The 23,723-nt window shown below is 35.9% G+C and overlaps 1 protein-coding gene across 1 annotated transcript in view; it reads left to right on the top strand.

The window, feature by feature from the left end:
* Nucleotides 1–4,288: 4,288 nt before the first annotated feature.
* The window catches only part of DPH6 (diphthamine biosynthesis 6), a 209,078-nt gene continuing 189,643 nt past the window's right edge, over nucleotides 4,289–23,723 (top strand). The window contains exons 1-3 of the mRNA XM_012649214.1: nucleotides 4,289–4,395; nucleotides 8,072–8,166; nucleotides 12,609–12,802. Of these exons, the coding sequence (XP_012504668.1) occupies nucleotides 4,373–4,395; nucleotides 8,072–8,166; nucleotides 12,609–12,802 (312 nt within the window). The 5' untranslated portion in view covers nucleotides 4,289–4,372. The remainder of the gene's footprint in view (nucleotides 4,396–8,071; nucleotides 8,167–12,608; nucleotides 12,803–23,723) is intronic.

Raw genomic sequence — 23,723 nt, 5'->3', positions numbered from 1 at the left:
GCTGGGACTCTCAGAACTGCACTGTAAACTGGGACTCTTTCTACTCACACTTCCTTCCTTTTCTGCTTTTTCATGTTTTAGCCTGCATTCCAATCGGAGTCTTCTTGCCTTCTCCTCCTTCTCTGTTTATCCTTCATAGGCATTTTCTCTAATCAATCTCTTGCACATCGAATGCTGCTTTAGCACCTGCTTCTCAGAAACTTGTAACAAACACACTGGGTGTTATTTCCAAATTTCAGCAAAAGAAAATGACAGCCACAGGTGATTAGAATGATTTAAGAAAGATGCACATGGGAAAAGTTGTAACATACCTTAACCTTTAGTTTCTAACAGACCTTTTTCAGGACTAAAGAATTGCTATGGTTTTGTTCAGTCAGCTATGAGGGGTCTTCAAAAATTGCATAGAAAATACATATTATAAAAAAACTACACAAGGTCTCAAAAAATTTTTGCACCAAAATAAACTTGTACTAACTTTTTATAACATGTCTGAACAGGATCTAGCTGAGGCCCTAATAAAGATAAGACATCAGTTTGGAAAGAGCCCCTATCAAAGCAATATGAATCCCGCTAAAATTGAAGCAAGAACAAAGATTAAATTTATGGTGAAGCTTGGGTGGAAGAATGGTGAAATCATTGATGTTTTACAAAAAGTTTATGGGCACAATGGCCAAAAGAAATCATCAATTTACAAATGAATAACTCATTTTAAGAAGGGATGAGACAATGTTGAAGATGAAGCCTGAAGCAGCAGACCATCCACATCAATTTGTAAGGAAAAAAATTCATCTCGTCCATGCCCTATTGAAAAGTACCAATGATTAACTGCAGAAACAATATCCAACACTATAGACATCTCAATTGGTTCAGCTTACACAATTCTGACTGAAAAATTAAAGTTCAGCAAACTTTCCACTCCACGGTGCCAAAACTGTTGTGCCCAGATCACCTGCAAACAAGAGCAGGGCATTCAATGAAAATTTTGAACAAGAGTGATCAAGATCCTGAAACATTTCTTGGAAGAACTGCAACAGAAGATGAAACATGGCTTTACCAGTATTATCCTAAAGACAAAACACAACCAAAGCAATGGTTACCAAAAGATGGAAGTGGTATAGCCAAAGCAAAAGTGGATTGGTCAAAAGCAAAAAAAATTTTTTTCTTTGGGCTGCTCAGGGCATTTTGCTTGTTGACTTTCTGAAGGGCCAAAAGAACAGTAACACTTGCTTATTATGAAAATGTTTTGAGAAAGTTAGCTAAAGCTTTAGTAGAAAAATGCTCAGGAAATCTTCACCAGAGAGTCCTTCACCACCACAACAATGCTCCTGATCATTCCTCATCAAACAAGGGCAATATCTTGAGAGTTTTAATGGGAAATCATTAGGCATCTACCTCACAGTCCTGATTTGGTTTCTTCTGACTTTTTTTTGTTTTCTAGTCTTAAAAAAATCTTTAAAAGGCACTCATTTTAATTCATCTAATAAGGTAAAAAAGAGTGCATTGACATGGTTAAATTCCCAGGACCCTTAGTTTTTTAGGGATGGACTAAATAACTGGTATTATCACTTACAAAAATGCATCTTGACCTTGACGAAGCCTATGTTGAGAGATAGTTTATATTTTTTATTTTTATCTTTAAATTCTATTTTCCATGAACTTTTTGAAGTCCCCTCATTCTTGAGAAACTCCTCCAAAAATATGTACGCATCTAACAATAACTCTGATGGCTAGGTCAAGACCAATCTAATGCATGTTAACTTCAAGTTTTATGGTGGCTTTGATGGTACATTCAAGCACAAAGCCTTGCATGGTAATTCTGAGAGAAAGGCACTGATGTGAGGAAATACAAAAGTTTTTAAGAGGAGACAACACATATAGCAGTGTTACATCAGGCAACCAGAAAAATTCATCAATTGACAGAATTCAGGTAGACAGCTTTTAAAAAGAGGGAATAGGTACTGAGAGAAGTTTTTTCACAGGGGGTAACAAGGACCTGGAGGAGAGATACTTAATACAAAGGTGCTAGGATGAATCCAGAGGGAGAGAGCAATATTATCAAGCTATAAACCGGGTGACCTTGGGGAATGGCCTCAACATATTTTCTAATATACAGTTTAACCCCAGGATATATACACTGTAATAAACTTGTTTGTTGAGGATGTCTTAAAATGAAGCTTACAGAGCCCAGTTACTGGAGAGAAACAAAAATATCACAACCCTAAGGATATAGTTTTAGGAATATAACCTTAGAACCTCTTCTCCCTATATCTCTTGGGAATTGGCAAGGGAAAGATATCCATTAGCGGAAAACATAAGAGGCATCTTTGGGAGTATCTGTTTTATCAGAGTCATTTACCATGTTAATTACTGCTAATTCACACAATCTCCTGAAAAATGATGGTAAAAAGCCAGAGTAACTCGTCCGGTGTTGAAATTCTGCATTTTGGGTTTCCATGACCTGGATAACCTGGCCTCATCCTCCTATTCCTCCAACTTATTTTCTCCTCTTTCCAACATACCCTCCCAAATTGTCAGTTTAGTCTCCCCACTGCTTTTAAACACACCACATTCATTCCTGTCTGGCTGCCTTTGTTTAGCAGGTCCACCTACTCCTCCTGTTCAATTCTGCTCATCTTTCAAGTCCCATCCTTATTCTAGCTTTTACCCTGTGGGTTTGAATTATGGGACCCTTGCCATGTGCATTACATAAGCTGTTATTTTCAAAATACGTTCTCCTGTATCATGAATGTTTGTTTAATGTATTTATCTTCCTAACTAGACCACAAATTTCTTAAATACTTGACTTATTTGGTAAATATTCATAATTGAAGAATTTTAAAACTGTGATTACAGATGCTGAAACTGATATGTAGACTGTCACTGTGCTAGCCACCCATACTGAGTATTAAAGCTAATGAGATTATAGTATAATAAAATTGAATGTTTACTATGTACCCTGTATCATTTTAAGTCCCTTACGTATATTAACTTATTTAATTCATGACAGAGGCATCATCCCTCATGGCTTCCTTTCTCTCACATCTCATATCTAAACTATCCAATTCTATTGGCTCTATAGAGCTGGAATCCTCTTAATTCTCACCAAATTCATCATCCTGGTTCTAGGATCCATTCTCTCTCTTGGTTTATTGCAGTAGCTTCCTAATAGATGCATTCTCAACACTGCACATTGTAATCCTTTAAGTCACACCTCTGTTCAAAAGCCTGTATGACCTACAAGACCCTAAATGACTTCCCCCTTCTTCCATCACCTTAACCTCATCTCCCACTACTCTCTGCCTTACTTACTCTGCTGCAGCTAAGTTGATCCTCCTTGATCTTCCACAAACACACAAAGCACTCAGAGCTGTAGATTAGTTTCTTCTTCTGCCTGGAGCACACCCTCAGTTGTATACTCAGCTAATTCTCCTCAAGTCGGCTCAACCTTCACCTTGTCAATAAGGCCTATATTGACACTATTTAATTCTGCAATTTTCCCCTCCACCTCTCCTGATGCCCCTTGATCTTTTTTCTTTTTCCACAGCACTTCTCACTCTTTAATATACTACATAATTTTTAAACTGTATATTGTCTGCATTCCCCATCCCCATTTAAGCTCCATGAAGGGAGTGGTCTTTGTTTTTATTCATGGTTGTATCCCAAGATCCTAAAACAGTGTTTGGTACATGAAAGGCACTCAAAAAATACTTGGTGAATGAACTTAGAAGCTAGGTTTTCCTTCTCCAAGATCACTGCTCTTTGGTTATGAACCTTAATAGGCCTCCCAGCTTCTGTATTTGACAGAGGGCGCAAACCACAAAAGGCCTGGAGGTCATGAGGTCAGCCCCAGATTTAAAAATTATCACAGCCTCTGAGGGGCTCACGGGTTTGAAGGACAGAGGTATAAATTAAAAAGCTAAAGTGTACAGTTAGTTTCTTGGGATGGGCGAGGGAGGCAGGGCAACCTTCCTCTCCCTTTGCACATCCACAAGTGCGTCAATTTGCAGTTTATGTGACTTTGAGCCTCCTCTTACCAAAACAAATCCAGCGCCACCGGGACCGGGCTCTGTGACGGGGGCCTTGCCCTTCCCCCGGCAGCTTCAGTGCCCTCACTTAGGTGGTTAGGCCGTGCCTAAACATCATTCTTTTCTGGGCCCGGATGTCCCTGCCACAGGGGCAAGGCACCAATGTGTCGTAGCCTCTGCGCCCAGGCGACCCGCAGGAAGCCACAGGGGCCACAGCACACTCCGCGGACAGGCGGCGGAGCGAACACCCAGGCAAGGCCCTCCGGCGCGTCACGCGAGCGGCGGCGGCAGCGACGACCTCCTGGCTCCCGCCCGCGCCCGCCGCACGCACGCGCACTGCGCCCAGCATGAGGGTCGCGGCTCTGATAAGGTAACTGGGCGCCGGAGCCACCTCCCTCCTTCCCGGCCAGCCTCTCGTCCCTTCCTGCAGCCGCTGGCGCCGAAAAGGAGAATGTCTCTGCCGGAGCCGAGAGTTGGGGGCCCGGCAGCTCCTCAGAGCCACAGGAAGAGGCGGAGCCTTCACGCTATTGCCCGGTCCGCTTGTCTCCTGGTCCTGGGCTTGCGCTCCTCCTCCTCTTCTCTGTCAGTCGCGGCTTTTCTGGTCTTCCGGCCTTCAAATTTGGATTCACATTGGATTCACTTGGGGAACTTCAAAAAGTACTGACATCTGGGTCCCACTGACAGAGGAGTTGGTTTAATTACTCCGGTGCGGCCTGGCCTCGCATTTGTTAAAAGCTCTAATGGGGCATGAAGTTTGAGAGCCACTCCGTGACTCTACTTACTCAGTTAATAACCCTCGGCCCTTTCTCCTTGCGTTCTCCGTCTTGTTGTGTAGTTCCCTTCAGTCAGCTGGGTCCTGGGTGTCCTGCCTTCCTCCCTAGCTGTTACTGGTCCCGCCCGCTCCTCAGAAGGCCACCCCTCTCTCATCTTCCGTCCCGCGTGTGTGGCTCGGCAAGACTGATGTGGATTGCTTATGGCATCCGTGTTTCTGCTTTAGAACTAAAGTACAGAGAGGAAATCTCTTACCTCGTAGTGGAGACGGAATTGTACTAATCTTATGCTAGATCTAGTTGCTGTTGCTTCGGACTCTCCTCATTGCTTTAGAGTGACCTTTTGATAAAATACTTCTTATTCCAAAAGGAGTTTGAAATCTGTGGTAACCCAGTCCTATTTAGGTGTCTAAATAAGTGCTGTGACTGACAAGCCCAAAACAGGCCAGCTTAAATGTTTTCATACTCAATCTAGAAACTAAGGCAAAAGGGAAGGGAACGCTAACAACGTTAAAAAGGTACTTTAGACTACTTAAATATCTGTTTAATGATACATGGAACCGTGTAGAGTGTCCGAGATACACTGCAACGATGCGTTTACTTTTGTAAGCCCATTGAAGATTCCATAAACGTTTTAATTCAATACCCTCGGTAATTGATACTGGCTGACAGTATTAATCTATTAAGGATTATTGCTATGACATTCCAAACCCTTCTGCAGTGTCCGGAACATTCCATTTTCTTCTACTTCAATGCCATTTTTAGGAAACTGGACCATAATGTCACAGTAATTATTGTTATTCAGTAAATTTCCTCTGTAAAGTGAATGATTAAGCTTTAACCATTGTGGTTTTCATTTAGTCTAGATAGATAAGAATTAGAAGTAGCCCAGGAAATGAGTAATTCACATCCACATTCAGTTTGCCAAAAGTTTAACGATTGAAGTAATGCACGCTATCTGAAGATTTAGAAGTGTAGGAGGGGAGGAGAAAAAGAAGATTGGTGCAGTCCATTACATGAAATACTCTATAATGTGCATATACTACTTTTATAATAAAAAAGTAATTTACTAAAAAAGGCAATGTTGGAAAATTCTTGCTAAACTGTAAGAGCTGTATAAATGTTAGGAGATAAGCTATATGAAACATAATATATATATGTGCTTGTGATATATATATATGTGTATATATTATGTATTATATATAACCATGTATTTTATATATATATATATATGTGTGTGTGTATAATGAGCATTTAAACCTGAGCACAGTGAATGTATTTGCTATTTGTGTGTCTACAACAATGAGAGATGGGATATGTGTGTTTTAAGGAACAAGTGAAACCGAGGTTCTTACATATCTTTAAACCATAAGAACATTGTTTTCCTAATAAATAAACGAGTGAGTCATTGAATTTTATAGTTGAATGACACCTTGAGGATTATCTAGGCAGGCCATTCTCTAATTTTATAATGAAGTGTGTAAGCTCAAGCACATTGAATAACTTAGTATCCCAGAGTTGGGAACTAAAACTCTCATCTTCTGTAGGACCTCTCACCTAACATATACTTATGTACTCAGTGGAGTTCTAAGAGGAGAGTAAGGTACTCAGCATTTCCTAAGCTTGTTTGACTTTGGAAACCTTTTGTCCTTGAAGTAGTTGGTTAACATTTTGTTGGACACTAGTGTTCCACAAAACACAATTTGGGAAATACTACTTTAAAACCATATTTGAAATATTGGCATATTTTAAAATGAACTGTAAAGATAAGTTCTGATCTTGGATGCATGCCTTTCAATGTTTAATATTCAAAAGAATTAGTCAAATCTTTTTGTTCTGGGAAAGTAGAGTAGTGAGGTTCAATAGGGGAAGTTGTGAAAGATACTTAGAAGAATATCAGATCTGAAGAGAGAGGGAGCATGGGCTTTTTTATAATTCACTTTGCCGCTTGCACTCTCCTTTCCCTTGAGAAGTTCTGGAATGAGAGTTGTTAACTGATGGGAGGGTGATAAAGGCAGGTGAATGTGGAGAACTAAAATAAAAGGCAAAAGGTCCAGTTTATGGGGTCATCAGCTTCTTTTAGTTTCTTGGGCTATGAGTAGGTCTAAACTAAACATTGCCTGGGGTTACATTTGCAGATTTTAAGCAAAGATCAGAAAAAAAGGAAACAGGAAGAAAAATAAAAAAGGAGACAAGAAATAGGCAATGATATTAATAAATGAGAAGAGAAAGATGTATAGTGGGAAGCAGTAGAATATTAAACCAAAATAGCATATAGATTGCCACTCAACCTTATTATGGATGAGGTGCCACTTGCCTTGACTAAGTGATATGCTTCTGCCTTAGGTAGATTTGGAATCAAAATTTAGAAGTTCCTTTCAGTATGTTACTAGATTTACAGCCCAAGCCTTATTCTGCTGCCATCGTATATATATAGGCCATCATATATATATGATGTGTATATATATGTGTATATGTGTGTGTGTGTATGTAAGGTATATATGGTGATTGCTGATCGTACTGATATTTAACTTCATCAGTGTAATTCAACATTTTGCTTTTTATCTCTACAGTATTGGAAACCCCCAAGCATGTCAAACTTTTTCATTAGGTTGGAACTCAAATCTTTAATTTGATCCTTTAATTGCTGATGGTAGGCAGTTGTTAGATTTCTTCTAGTGGAATGGATGTTTTTCTACTTTTTCATAAAAAAAAAAAATTTCATCTATGGAGCATATATAATAAGTATTTAGCTGAGATATAAATTTAAATCATTTTTTATTTGCAAAGCACTTTGTATGTTAAGTAAAGCCACTGTCACAAACCAAAGAGTTTATTAGAATTGTTCTTTGTTATAATGGCATATCATTTCTTAAGCTCTTATGAGTAGCAAACTGAGACATTCAGATTTATTTACTCAGTTTTCTTACGATTTAGAATTTAATTTTTTTATTTTTATTTTTATTTTTATTTTTTAAGAGACAGAATCTCACTCTGTCATCCAGGCTGGAGTGCAGTCCTGCAATCATAGCTAACTGTAACCTCTAACTCCTGGGCTCAAGTGATGCCCCTGCCTCAGCTTCCCCAGTAGCTAGGGCTATAGACACATGCCATCACATCCAGCCTGATTTTTTTGCATTCTAATTGTGAAACAGTCCTCATATATTCTGAAAAGCTGACTAAATAATGTGTTTTATTTTGATATCTAGTGATTCTATGTTGAATAATAGTCACTGGCCTGATATTTATCTTTCTATCTATCAATTTATTTTTTAGTGGTGGAAAGGACAGCTGTTATAATATGATGCAGTGCATTGCTGCTGGGCATCAGATTGTTGCTTTAGCAAATCTAAGACCAGCTGAAAACCAAGGTAAGTGTATGCCTTTATTGGGAAGTTGCCCACATGACTGAAACTCCAACTTCATATTAAATAATTATATTCTATTATATGCAGTATGCAAAGACAAAAAAAAAGAACCAATATATATTTAGTACCTATTAGATGCTATCTTCTTTATAGAAGTTAGCATTGTTTTTACTTAACATATCTTTTAACTTCATAACAACTCAAAGAAAGGTATTATTAATCTTACTTTTAATAGACAGGGATACCGAAGGTCAGAGTTCTTATGTATGTCCGAAGTGAAACAGCTAGCACAAACTTGCAGAGTTGAGACTTGAATCCTCTTACTTTGGAGCTGCCATTCCATCACACCATATCTCCAAGTGTTGTAGACAATATTGAGGTAGATAAGATACAGTCTCATGCCTCAAGGAGCTTGGGAAGTAAGACACATTAATATATTGATAAATGATATATGAATTTTATTATTAAAAGGATGCAGTTCACTTATCCTAGATGTAAGCCAAAAATGTGAGACTTGTGAGAAGCACAAAGCAATACATTGCTACTTTTCTATCTCTGTGGTGACAAGGGCATCCACATATAATCCACAGACTTCACTTTGAGTACTTTTTTCATTTTTTTCCCCTAATGAAATTCCCCAATTAGAACAGATATATATTTTTTTCACCAATTTGCTTTTTATGCTCTTTTTTTATACCTATAAAACTGTAGATATTAACTGCTGAAATGTAAGAGAGAACAAAGATTAGCACTTGTCCTAACTTTATGTATTACTCCTTCACACGTGAACCTTCTGGAAAGATCTTTTTATCATCTCCTTTACTTCTTTCCAGGCTCCATGCTTTTGCACTACTATGATTTTAAAATGAATTAAATGAGTAGTATATGTGAAAACATTAATCATAGTTCCTCATATGAACATGCATCCTATAAATTAAGTTGAATTGGAATCTAGCAGCACTTCTCTCTCTTCCCTCCCTTCCTTCCTTCCTTGTTTCTTTTCTTCCTTCATTCCTTCCTCAAGGGTACCAGTCTACTGTATTTTTAGTTGTGTAGCATTTTAAAATTGTTTTCTATTCATTTTATGTTTGTTTTATGTCCCCAAATAGATGGATTATAGGCTTCTTGAAAGGAGAAATCATATCTTCTGTCTTCCTTTAATTGCTCCTCAGTACTTGGGGCAGCTCTATGCCTCTGGTAGGAGTTCACTCAAGGTTTATTGGTAGACAGATGTGTAATGAACTAACTTGAATTAGCCCTGGAGTAGTGAGCAGTGATTTCAGTCAGATATTTGAATTTTCTTTCCTTTTATAATTAAGAGCCAAGTAATGCTGGAAGTGATGTGGAAAGATAGAGGTTAGAAGTATGTTATAGAGAGAAAAGAAACAGGTCCTGTAGAGGCACAGGGGTAAATGAACATGCTAGGATTTTGTGCTGCGATTCTGATGATGAGTAATAACTGTTTTTTCAGAAGGGAAGAGTTTTTTTTAAATGATCTTCTAGTTCTGGCTTTAAATAAGAAATGGAAAACTCTTTTTTTTTTTTGAGACAGAGTCTCACTCTGTCACCCAGGGTAAAGCGCAGTGGTGCCATCACAACTCGCCGCAACCTCAAACTCCTGAGCTCAAGCAATCCTCCTGCCTCTGCCTCCCAAGTAGCTGGGACTACAGGCGAGAGCAACCACACCCAGATAATTTTTCTATTTTTGGTAGAGGTTAATTTTTTTTGATTTTTGGTAGAAATAGGATCTCACTCTCGCTCAGGCTGGTCTCGAACTCCTGACGTCAAGCCATCCTCCTGTCTCGGCCTCCCAGAGTGCTAGGGTTACAGGTGTGAGCCACCACTGGGTCTGGAAAACTCTTTAAGGGTGAGTGGGAACTGTATTGTAACTTCTATATTATAAAAGAAGAAGCAGAATCTCCTTTCAGGCTCACCACAGGAAAGAAACTCCCTTATTCCCTGTGGCCAGTCAGGCAAGTGGGACTTTTAAGCTTTCTATCTTGAGAAATCTTGGGTATTTAAAAAGCAGATGTTTATATAATATATAATGCCTATATGCTATATTATAATTTCCCTCCCTGGAGTTTCTATCTCATCTTCAGCTTTCCTACTGAAGTATAATAATAGTTAATTATACTTACCTTGTATGGAATCATTAATATATACTTTTCCTTGTCTTCTTGGTTCACCAGCAGGGTGGTAAAATGACAAGCAAAGTGTATCTTTAAATTATACTTCTCAGTGGAATGGAGACATTTATTTAGAATATTTTTAGTGGGAAAAAAATGTAATAGTAAATAGAAATAGAATATTATGAAATAAAACGTGGAGAAAAAAGCAGCTGAAACTATAGTGATTGTTGTAGAAGAGAATAGATAGCTGTGAGTTGGTAGATTGAAAGATTTAGCTAATCTTGATTTAAAATCAACAGGAAGTTGGGGATTAATGAATGATTGATTGAGTGATGTCTTTTCCCCCTAAACATACTGTAAAAGGAAAGTTAGCGGGGAATGACTGGTAGAGATGACTCCAATGTAGACCAAAGTTGGTTAGAGTGAATTTGGGACACTAAATTTTCAATGGGTAGTCTGGAAAGGAAATTATTCCCATCAATGGGGATAATGTGAGCATGCCATAAAATCCACAAAACCATCTGTTTTAATTTGTAATAGGAACTTTTGTGGCATGTTAATTGAGGTGCTTCAGGCAACAGTGGAGCCTTTTGGTTTTATTTGATCTCACACCATTGTTACTATGTAGCTTCCATTAATAAAAGTTACATTGTGGTTAGGACTGAATGGAGCCTTAAAGGAAAATTATCTTCTAGGTTTTTGAAGCCAGTAAAGTGTTTTATTAATAATTATTATGCTAACATCAGGATGTTTCTTGCTAAGAAGCCCAAATTTCTTTAAATATATTGCTTAGATTGTATCAGTATCCTTTAAAGCTAATACACTTAAAGATCTTGTCAAACTTTGAGATGAGAGAAGGCTGATGGTTTTTAGGTAACGGCTATATGTCTACTTCCTTCCTGTGGGGACCAAGGGTAGAGAGATTTATAATAATAATGTGAGTACCATTCTGAAGGAAGCCAATCTGTTTGTGGATTCAGAAACCTGATGAGATAAAATGGGGTGGCATATGTTGATGGTTTTGATTGTTGAAAGGGCATTTGTACTATCATTTTTCATTCCTTTTGATAGGATATTTTCACATTCAGTGGAAAGCTTGGACCTGTTTGGCATATATACATACATACACACATAGGTATATGTCAAATTATTTTGTGTACTTTTTCAAAAATAACATAATATGAACATTTTCCATGTCACTAAATATTATTCTACAATCGAATTTCCCATATGTTTTCTTTGGAACACAAATACCCACACGAAATGTAAGTGTCCTGTGGATAGATAAGTTTGAGAAGTAGTTCTTACTCTCTCCCCTTGTTTGAGTACCTAAAAGCATATTAGCCTAGGAAAAACTGCAGCAAAGACACCCATTTAACATTGTTTATCCCCATGTTTTATAAACTTAGTTGACATGGAGTTGTTTTTTCATCCCATACCTGTTAATATCTTATGGGATTTGTATTCCCGTCATATAAGAACATACTTTAGGAAATGCTCTTCTTCAAAATAATATTAAGGGCTGCATAATATTCTATTATATGAATATACTTTAATTTTTAATCATTATAAATAATGTGATGAATATCTGCAAATAATCTTTGTGTATATTCATGATTCTTTTTCTAAAAAGTAAAATTATGAGTTCAAAAAATATATTTCAATATATTTCTAAGTTGATTTATATCACCAAAAGGTATGTGACTCATCTGTTTTGAATATTTTACCCATATTGATATTTGTGAAATCTTGTTACAACCAATGATAAGTTTTCTTTCTATACACATTTGTAACTGCTCTACCATTATTGAATTTATATGTTCATATATTTGTTGAAGTGCTGAATATAAAATGTATCAAAGCATCTAGATATTTTTCTTACAAATATTTGTCATGTATTAACTATGTAGATGTTTAATTAAGAAAGATTTTTTCCTGCAAGTCTAGATGACTTCATGAATAACCTTGAATAATTTGAAAAAAAAATTACGTAATAAAATTCTTTAATTGAACAATCAAAATATATTGGATATATTACTCTGCTCTTTAAATGTTTTTAAAAATTTATATATAACTGTATTTTGTAATTGTCAATATAGATGATTAGAGCTGATATGAACTAGATGCAGCTACAAATAATGTGCAATTCTTATATTTTATTTCATTACATAAATGCAGAGAAATGTATTAATAGTATAGTAAGCTTTTAAGTTCAACATCGACTACTCTTCAAGCAGTAAAACCTAGATGGGCTTTGAAATCCACTTTCTTTTTCATTGTGTTTTACTGATATTTCCACTTTAATTGTTGCAGTGGGGTCTGATGAGCTGGATAGCTACATGTATCAGACAGTGGGTCATCATGCCATTGACTTGTATGCAGAAGCGATGGCTCTTCCCCTCTATCGCCGAACCATAAGAGGAAGGAGCTTGGATATAGGACGAGTGTACACCAAATGTGAAGGTGATGAGGTTGAAGATCTCTATGAGCTTTTGAAACTTGTTAAGGTATGCAGAGTAACCTATTATATATATTGAATGAGTGTGTAATTTAGTAAATTACTGAGTTATTTAGTAATAGATAATTTACGTCTGTTAGTAGCCCAACTATTCTTTAAAAGGATATTTTGTCCTTTGGGGTAGGAAAACCCTAAAACTATTAGCATTTCTTCATTTTAAATGGTATTTAAAAATAAGACTTTCATTATGTTTTGGCATCCAGGATTATCAAGTGATATTAAACTGAGTTTTCTTTTCCTTGGGATATTGGAGCTGATGGCCATTCTGTCATTTTTTTAAAAAATACTTTTTTAACAAATACATGCTTACTATGTGTTTGGCACACGCTGCTAGGCACTGGGGATAGGGCTATGAACAAATGAGACAAAGGTCTATTCTAATGGAGCTCACTTTCTATTGGAAGAGGACAGATAATAAACATAAATAACATGCTTGATGATAAAGAGTACTAAGTGAAAGAATGAAGCAGAGTCAAGGTGAATAACACATGATGGCAGGGGGTGGCCATGGGCATGGTGCTATGTATGGTGGTCAAGTAAGACCTTTCTACTACTTTGAAAATTAAGTAGATCTAAAGAAAGTGAGAAACTAAGTGAGCCTTGCTTAAATCTGATGGAAGAGGTATGAATTAAATACTTAAGTAACTGTATTCAAGAGTTTGGCAGCCATTATGCACTCATTGTTTATTTTTCTAGACAGAAAATTTAGGAGAGAAAGTGGGGGACTCATATATCAAATTGGTACTATAATTAGTAAATTTTAATTAATAGAAATGATTTTTTATTGAACAATTATCTCTTCATTGTTATTGACAGTCAATTATTTGAATACTCTTCGTCTTCAGTATGAAGTTTTATCCAGTCAGCTACCGTCAATTCACACCTAAGGTGTATCTGATGAAACAAGGATTTTAAACCAATATTTCCTGGATGTCTTAACATTTGTGCACAAGGAAAAGTGGGAAGATGTCTGTCTCTTCCTCTCTGAAGGGACATTGCATTTTATTTTTTCACTCTTTAAAGAAGTTCAGCTTTTTCAAAAGTTGTGTCATAAAAATTTCTAGTCTCAAATATTGCTTCAGTGCTGTACTTTAATTTTGGTACAGATCAAAGCTTAATATTAAGGATTTGATTCAAAAATATATAAAGCACTTAAATTCTTTTAAAACTTGCTTGATTAAAATAGTTCCTATTTTGTATATGGAAACATTTCATTTTTATTTTAAAAAGAAACCTGTACAAAAAGCCCTTAGAGTAGTTCCATAATTTACTGTTTAGTTATATATAACATAAAAAGTAGATATTTTTCAAAGGAGATCACAGGAACCTGGTTTCTTTCTCTGAGAAGATACATGCTAATAAATATTTTGATTATCAAGCAAGGGAAAGGCTTAAAAGAGTTTCACTTTTAATGGTTGTCTCTCCATAAAAGTACGGTTATGATCTTGACAGTGTTCACTTTGAGGTGTGAAATACTGAGTGCAAATCCTGCATTTTCAAAATTTCTTTTTTAGATTACAAAGAAATTGGACAGTAAGTTTTTAATATAAACCAATATTACAAAATGGTGAGATTCACACTAGAAGTAATTGGGTTGCTTTAAAAATCACAAACTTGATAACTTTGGAGAAGCTCTGTGATAATGATAGTCTTGCAAGAAAGGGAAAGATAATAAATTACTAATCAATTTAATTAAAAATGGACAGATTAGTAGTAATTAAGAAGAAATTTCCCTTTCGATCCATGCTGTCTTGGGAGAAATGGATGGTTTGCCATTATCTTTATAGTAACCGTCAGTTATGACATAAATTAATGCTAATGTTAAATCTTGACAACTTCTACTTTGGAAGTTCATACATGATAATTATAACTATAGTTGAAAGAGATGTTATAAAGTTATCTGGGGCTAAGTAGTTCCTTCTTTTCCTGTGTAGAAATATTAATTTTAATATAGGATATTCTAAGCATATAAATATCAGAAATATAGTGCTTTTATGGAAGAGATTGTATAACTAGGCTTTTATAGTTAAATCCATTTATGAAACATGCTACAAAGATTCCAATGGAGGTCTTACATATTTTAATGAATAATTGAGTAATTATGGAAAAAAACGAATCTAGAAGAGCTGTAATTTTTTAAATAGTCTTCACTTGCTCTAAGAAAAAGAACTGCATTTTTTAATCCTTTGGATATTAATGGAGTATTGAAAGCACTTAGATTTATTTTCATTTAAAACATTTATTTATAACAGATTGCAGTTTTGTGATTTTCGCAGGTAACTTAGTCTTTTGTTTTTGTAGCTTCTCCTCCCCAAATATTAGAACTAATTTTTGAGTAGGTGTTCCTATTTGCAAAGAGTTCAGTTTACTAATTGTGGAAAAGAAATAGGAAAGACTTGGAAGAACATACAGAATTATAAGTTTCCTTTTGTAAAAGTCATGAAAACTTACAGAAATATAATAAGCCTCTATGTCTTATAGATTAGGAGGTGACTATGACAACTAGAGATAAATATCTCAAGCTGTTTGCAAAGTACCTGATTTTCATGTGACTGAGCTTTCTTTTATTCTTTAGAATTTCTGTAATATTGAAATGAATTTTAGTTCTCAATTAGTTTAATTAGTTTAGTAGATACCTGTATTTGTTCCCTGAAAACGTAGTGATTTTAAAATGCGTGTTTTCTTTTTAAGTCACATAGTCAATGTACTACTTACTGAAAGATACTTATAAGTACCATATCTATATAGAAAATATTTTTAAGGATCAACATATTCTTTATTTCTTTACTGAATTAGAGCTACTTTTAATGAATCTAATTTAGTCTTCCTCTTTCTTGGTTTATTCTCTCCTTTCAGTGGAATCCACTTTTAACAAACTGTCTTAGAGAGAGTACTTTTAAATTCTTACATTTTGAAAGTGCTCTTATTCTGTCCATACATTTTATTGATATTGGTTGAATTTAAAATTTTACACTGAAGGTCATTTTTCCTCAAATCGTTGAAAATATTGCTCCATGGTCCTCCAGCCTTTTGCTGATGCTGATGTGATTTTTGTTCCTCTTTAGGTGAATTTCTTTTCCTCCGTGTCCTTCTTTTTTTCCCCATTATTTCATTAAATTTTTTTCTTTTTTATTTCAAAATATTATAGGGGTACAAATATTTTTGGTTACACGAATCACTTTTGTAATGTTTGAGTCAGGGCTATAAAGTGTGCCCATCACCCAGATAGTGTTCATTGTACCCATTAGGTAGGTTTTCGCCCATCCCTTCCTCCCTCCTCCCCTCTGTTTGATTTCCACTGAGTTTTACTTCCCTCTGTGCACATGTGTGCTCAACGATTAGTTCCAGTTTAATAGTGAGTACATGTGGTGTTTGTTTTTCTATTCTTTACATACTTCACTTAGGATAATGGTCTCCAGTTCATCAAAATTGTTGCAAAAGACATTAATTCGTCCTTTTTTATGGCTGAGTAGTATTCCATGGTATACATATACCATCCACTCATGAATTGATGGACACTTGGGGTGATTCCACATCTTTGCAATTATGCTGCAATAAACATTTGAGTATAGGTGTCTTTTTGTTAAAATGACTTCTTTTTCTTTGGGTAAATACCCAGTAGTGGGATTGCTGGATTGAATGGTAGGTCTACTTTTAGTTCTTTGAGGAATCTCCATACTATTTTCCATAGAAGTTCTACTAATTTGCAGTCCCACCACATCCACACCAGCATCTATTGTGATGCTGTGTTTTGGGACTTTTTTTTTTTTTTTTTTTTTGAGACAGAGTCTCACCACTGTGTTGCCCGGGCTAGAGTGTCGTGGCATCATCCTAGCTCACAGCAACCTCAAACTCCTGGGCTCAAGTGATCCTCCTGCCTCAGCCTCCCGAGTAGCTGGGACTACAGGCATGCACCACCATGCCCGGCTAATTTTTTCTATATATTTTTAGTTGTCCAATTAATTTCTTTCTAATTTTAGTAGAGATGAGGTCTCACTCTTGCTCAGGCTGGTTTCGAACTCCTGAGCTCAAACAATCCGCCCGTCTCGGCCTCCCAGAGAGCTAGGATCACAGGCGTGAGCCACAGCGCCCGGCCTGGACTTTTTAATAAAAGCCATTCTAGCAGCAGTAAGGTGATACCTCATTATGGTTTTAATTTGCATTTCGCTGATGATTGGTGATGTTGAGCATTTTTTCATATGTTTATTGGCCATTGTACACAAATCAGTAGCATTCCTATGCACCAATAACAGTCAAGCTGAGAGTCAAATCAAAGACTCAATACCATTCACAATAGCTACAAAGAAAATAAAATACTTAGGAATATGCTTACCCAAGAAGGTGAAAGATCTCTGCAAAGAGAACTATGAAAGCATTGAGGAAAGAAATCGCAGATGACACAAACAAATGGAAAAACATATCATGCTCATGGATTGGTAGAATCAATATTGTTAAAATGTCCATACTGCCCAAAGTGATTTACAGATTCAGTGTAATCCCCATCAGAATACCAGTCATATTGCTCAGACCTAGAAAAAATAAATGTCCACTTCATTTGAAATTAAAAAAGAGGCCAAATAGCCAAATCAATCTTAAGCAAAAAGAACAAATCTGGAGGCATCACATTACCAGACTTCAAACTATACTACAAAGCTGTAGTAACCAAAGCAGCATGTAATTGGCACAAAAATAGAGACATAGACCAGTGGAGTAGAACAGAGAACCTAGATATAAACCATCCTCATACAGCCAACTGATCTTTGACAAAGCAGACAATAATACACACTGGGGAAAAGAAGCCCTATTCAATAAATGGTGCTGGAAAAATTGGATAGCGACACACAGAAGAATGAAACAGGATCCATATCTCTCACTACTCACAAAAATTAATTCAAGATGGATAAAAGACTTAAATGTAAGGCATGAAACCATAAGAATTCTAGAAGAAAATGTAGGAAAACTCTTCTAGTTATTGGCCTAGTCAAAGAATTTATGACTAAAACCCCAGTGGCAATCACAGGAATAACAAAAATCAATAAATGGACTTGATTAAATTAAAAAGCTTTTTGCACAGCTGAGAAAATAATCAACAGATCAAATAGGCAACTTAGGGAATGGGAGGAAATGTTTGCAAACTATACATCCGATAAAGGGCTAATAACTGGAATCTACAAAGAACTCAAGCAAATCAGCAAGAAGAAAACAAAGAACCCCATTAAAAAGTGGACAAAAGACATGAAGAGAAGCTTCTGTTAACTTTTACGATTGTGTCTTTATGCTTGGTGTACTGAAATGTCACAGTAATGCTGTATTGAACGCTGAAGGTTGCTTCTGCATCCCTTCCACAGCTCCCTATTGAGTAGCAAAAATCCTCTTTCTGTCATTGATGGTTCGGGGATACACATGTAATCCAGATGAAAGCCAGTCACAACATGGCATTCTTCTGGCCATAGTGGTTGGATCAGAGATGGTTTTATTAACCTATATTGGTCCTATTCTAGAATGATGGGTTGTTGGCAGAAGAGAAGCTCTTTCTCCTTCTGTGCAGAGAGATTTGTGGATGTCAGACCTAAAACTGCTTTAACCCCTTTTATTTTTCCCCGAGGGAAAAACCTTGGTGTCCAATCTGACATCTGGGAAATCCTCTTCCACTAGTCATTTGATAATTTCCTCCTTTTAATTTTCTCTTTTTCTGGTACTCTCATTGGTCAGATATTATACCTTCTATATTGAATCTTCATGGCCCTTCTTTTCTCACATATTTTCCATCTCAGTGTCTTTTTGTTGTATATTGTGTGAGATATCCTTTTTAAATTTCCTTACTTTCTTGAATTTTTTTTTATTTTAGCAATCATATTTTCAATGCCAAGAACTTTTCCTGTTCGTTGATTGTTCCATTTTATAACAACCTGTTTTTCTTTCTATAGATGCAACATCCCTACATCTCTCTTAAAATACAAATAAGAGAATTTAGATGTTATCTTTTTGTTTCCCATAATTTTAGTGTTTTCTGTGGTAATCTTTTTTCCTATGCTTTCTTCTTTTTCATATTGTGGGCTTTTCTCAAATGTCTTGCTTGCCTGTTCGTATCTAAGTATAAGGCAAGAGGAAAGCTGACTATGAATACTTTTGACTCTAGAGTTTTCCCAGCCTCACATCTTGCACCTATTAATACCTGGAGTTCAGTATTGTGTAGCTTGGTTCCTTTCTTGCCTGTATTCTCTTCAATGCAAACTGTAGATTCTGTCTTCCTCTCTGACCGATCAGTCATCATTCCTTCTTCATCTACTTTATGACTCCAGAGATTAATTGAAATCCTTTTTTCATGGGTGGTTCCCTCCTGTTTATTATTATTGACAATAATAATTTAAAAGTTAACATTTTAATAATAATAAATATTAAATACATTATTTAATAAACAGTACATTTAATAGGAAAAATTAAATTTAAATCAAAATTATTTATTATCATTGACAATAATCTAAAGGTAAGTTCAACTTCAAGTAAACTAGATATAGGGCACAAATTATATAATCAAAGTTTAGTTTTTTTGTATTGTTTTCTGTTTCTCTCTTGTCTCTATTATCTGTTGACTTTATTCTCAGTTAGGACCTTTGTGATTAGAGAATGGCTCCCAGTTACATTCTTCTTGGTTCAACTCTAGTAGGAAAAGCTCCAGTTTTCTTCTTAAATAGCTCAAAGGAAAATCTAATTATGTTTCATTTTCACTCATTGGCCTGACTTTTATCATTCATGAGCCAATTTTTGAAATAAGATGACTTCATTTAATTGGTCAGGCCCAGATCCTGTGTCATTCCTGGAGTGAGAGAGGAAATCATGATATACTGGAATCATGTTTACTAGGAATGAAGAAAGGGTGGACCTCCAAATATAAATCACATTGTTGCTGGCAGAAGGGTGAACTATAGCAGGGGGACAGGGGCAGGCACATTTCCTGAAAATTTATAGGTTCCAACTGCTTACAAACTTGGAAACCATCCTAGATCATTCTTCTTTCACTATATACCCCGTCCATTCCTCCCTCACTCTCATCTTTCCTTCCTTCCTCCTTCCCTCCTGCTCTTCCCTCTTCTTTCAAAAATAGTAGGATTTCAGAGCCACAGCAGTGAGCTTATTGTCCAGGAACTGTATATTCAATTGCTAATAATTTCTCCACCATAATATCCTGTAGGCATGGTAAACTCAACAAGTTCAAAATTTATTCATTATTTTCCTACACAAACTTGTTCCATTTTCTGTATTTCCTCAGTTAAAAATATCATTTACCCTGTCACCCAAGTCAAAACATGGGCCTTACTACTAGTCTTCCACTTTTTCTCAGTCCCTATCCACACTCTATCACCCTCAACCATCACCATTAGATCTTTAGAACCTGTTGATAATACTTCTCTGACTTCTAAAACCTGACCCTTTGACCTCATTCTCTCTATTACTGGTTTTTCCTCTGTACTGTGTAAGATTCTCCTCCTCATCAACATGCCTTCAATATTGCCTTATCCTCCATCCAGCCCTTCTGCCACATTGTTGTCAGCTGATCTGTATAAATACTGAAATAACCCACTATGAAGATACAGTCCAAACACATTAGGCTGACACAGAAGACTCTTTAAGGAGAGGCCTTTGCAATCCTACTAGTCTGATCCTGCCATTCCCGCATAAGCCTCTGGGAATCAAGTAATTATGAACTAATTAGGTTTCTAGGAGATTGCTTTTCATGTCTGAGTCTTTGCCTGTGCTTTTCTGTACCCTTATCTCTTTGTTCTCCTGAAGAACCCCTTCTTACCTCATACTCTTTTATGAAACCTGCTTTAATTTACCTTCTTCCTGTCTCTTCCATGGCAGCTTGTCTATACCTCTACTGTGGGTCTCAGTGCATTATTAGGATTGTTTATGTGGCTGTCTTTCTTGCTAGATTGTGAGATCCTCGAAGACATGCTCAGTGTTGTTCAATTTTATATCTCTAATGCCTAGCAGAGTTCCTGGCATATATGGAGACTCTCAAAATATTGTTGAACAAATTAATTAGTCCAAAATTTATCAAATTATTTTGTATCTAATAATTTATTTAATACAGAGGAGCCACATCATTGTTATAATATGTGATGTAAAACCACTGGTAAATTCATTTTGTTTTTATTTTTCTATTTAGAAGCTTAAATGGAATGGGCATCATAGTGGAAGCTTTTAAAATAAGGTATCCTTATGGATTTGGCAGTGTGACCATTAACTAACTGTACCAAGAATAATTTCCAGCTGCATTTTATAACAATGCTGAGCAGACACTTTTAAAATTTATTTTTGGCATCTGCATTTTAGAAAATGTGACTATGGTGGAAAATTACTTTATGCATCTTTTTTCACTTCAGATCTTGGGGAAAATCCCTAGATTGTTGGGTGGCTCTGAGGCAAATACAGAGGGTTTGGAGTGGGAGAAACATGTAAGATAGACTTAAGATTTCCAGGGAGGACCCAGACATAGTGCTAATTAAACAAACATACAGCCCTGTACAGATTGCTCCTGGCTCTTCAGCACTACACAGCTTGCCTCAAGCCCTGTCAGTTCCCAAGATTTTGGACATTAAACCTGGTACCTTGGCACAAGAAATGCTTTTCTAGTATTGATTCTGGACTCCAAGCAGGAATAACTGGCATTGGAACAGACCAGTGTCATTTTCACTTCCAGGTGCAGCTTTATTGAGGCTGTGCCATATCTGGCCCTTTCAGATGATAAAGTCAAGCATGTATGAGGAAGCACATGATGGAAGATCTGTCTGGAAATAAAGTGTTGGACCATACTTGTCAATTACTGTAGTTCCTAAACTTATCACAGGTACAGAGTTTTCATCTATAAATTCTCCCCGAAGCCTAGAAAACATGACTTTCTCATTTTGGCAAAACTATTATTCTGTCTCCTCAACCTTGAACTTTCTCCACTTGGTATGAATGACTGTGTGTATATATTACACATGTACATATATACTCTTTCTATGTATCTATTCCCTGATTTAGTGCCTCTCTATAAATTCACCAATTGACTTACTTTTATATCCTCTATTCCTTTCTTCTACAAACAATAGATTTCTTCTTGTCTTATCATATATCTGTATATTTTAATGTGTTGAATATGTTTGTCTTTTTTTTCAAATTTTTTTCTTTATGCTTTTCAACCTCTGGTGTCTGTATCCTATTGACTTTCTTTTTTTTTTTCTTTTTTTTATTTTTGCTACCATTTATTTCCAAAGAAACCCATTGTAGATGTCTACTTCTGGAGTTGTGTTGTCTTGATATGCTAGATGTATGTTTCTGTCCTATAGTTTTTTACTTCGTTTCTAGACGTGTAGTGTATCTTGTTTTTACTCTATTTTCTATTAAGTGACTGAGAACACATTACCAAGACTTATTATCAATAAGTATAAATTGCTTTATTTCTTTATTGTTGTACTTACATATTTTTGGAGCACAGGACTTTATTGGCAATCGCACAATAATATGATAGATCTTGAACTGATCTTTTTATGTCGGCTTTCCCTTTTAAATTGGGAACATCTTCAAATTTATAGTGCCTCAATCAGAAATAGTTGTAAAGAGCAATGATACCAGTAAATATTTAGAGGTGGGTTTTTTGTTGTTGTTAAGAGATGATTTAATAAGGGCTTGTTTTGTGATGTGCTGATGTGAAATATCACTGAGTGAATCAAAAGAATATCTTAGTTGACCTTGACATTTCTTGTTTTGACCTTAACCATTTAGAAACTTTTCTTACGTCTTTTATTCAGCAAGCATTAATTCAGTGCTTATTAGGTACCAATACTGGAAAGTAAAAAGATGTATGAGATATAATCTCTGCCTTTATAGAACCTGAGGAGATAAGACACAGAGAAAGTAATACAAGGTGCAGTTGTCATTAGTGTGTGCAACTAAAGGATTATGAGGATTCAGAGGAGATAAAAAATCTCCTGTTTTGGGGGATCAGAAGAGGCCTTATGGGGGAAGTTATATTTGATATCTTTGAAGGTCGTTTAGATTTTGATAGAGGCAGGCATTGGAGAATGTTGCACATTAAAGGGCACAGCTTAACCAAAGTCGTGGGCACAGGAAATCGTGAGATGTATTAGGGAAATAGAGTGGTTCAATTTTCTTTAGAGTTTAGAGTTTGAGAAATAGTGGAAAATAAGTCTGTAAAGGTTGATTGAAACCAAAAATAAAAGTCTTAAATTTTAGGTCAAGTATTGTTTGGGCAGTGGAAAGCCCCTGAAGTGGTATTTTTCTGAAGTGAATTTAGTGGGTCACAGGTCATTTTTTTTTTTTAATGAAAGAGAATAGAATACTCGGACTTGTGGGGGAGGGGAGGAGCAAGGGCAACATACGTAACCTAAACATCTGTACCCCCATAATATGCTGAAATAAAAAAAAAAAAAGAGAATAGAATAAAATAGAATATCAAAGTTTGTTGTTCATAGTCAGGATAATTATTGTTTTGTGTAATGTGTGAATGTGTATACACACATATGTGTACACTAGGCTATTACATTCTATATATATTTCTCATATTAAACAAGTTCTATGGTCTTCATGGTCATAAGGTTGAACCACTAACAATATAAGATATGGATTAGAGAAGTATAACTCTGTAAATGAGTTCAAATTTAAAACCAAGATACTAGGTAGCTGAAAGATTTTGAGGACTTGAACCGGAAGAGTAGCAGTGGGAAAGGCAAAGGGGTACATTGAAGATGGATTGATAGGGATTGACGATGATATTTGAATAAATAGTGATAAGGAGTCTGTATAAGGTATCCTGTAAACTGACAGTTCCACAGTTAATTTATACAGCTTTCACTGAGCAATATTGATAATCAAAGTGAATTATGATAGCTATATATTAAAAA

This window comes from Propithecus coquereli, unplaced genomic scaffold (genome assembly GCF_000956105.1).
Source record: "Propithecus coquereli isolate 6110/MARCELLA unplaced genomic scaffold, Pcoq_1.0 Scaffold3, whole genome shotgun sequence".
Lineage (NCBI taxonomy): Eukaryota > Metazoa > Chordata > Mammalia > Primates > Indriidae > Propithecus > Propithecus coquereli.
The sequence above is the reverse complement of the archived record's forward strand: the minus strand, read 5'-3'. Positions and strand labels throughout refer to the sequence as shown.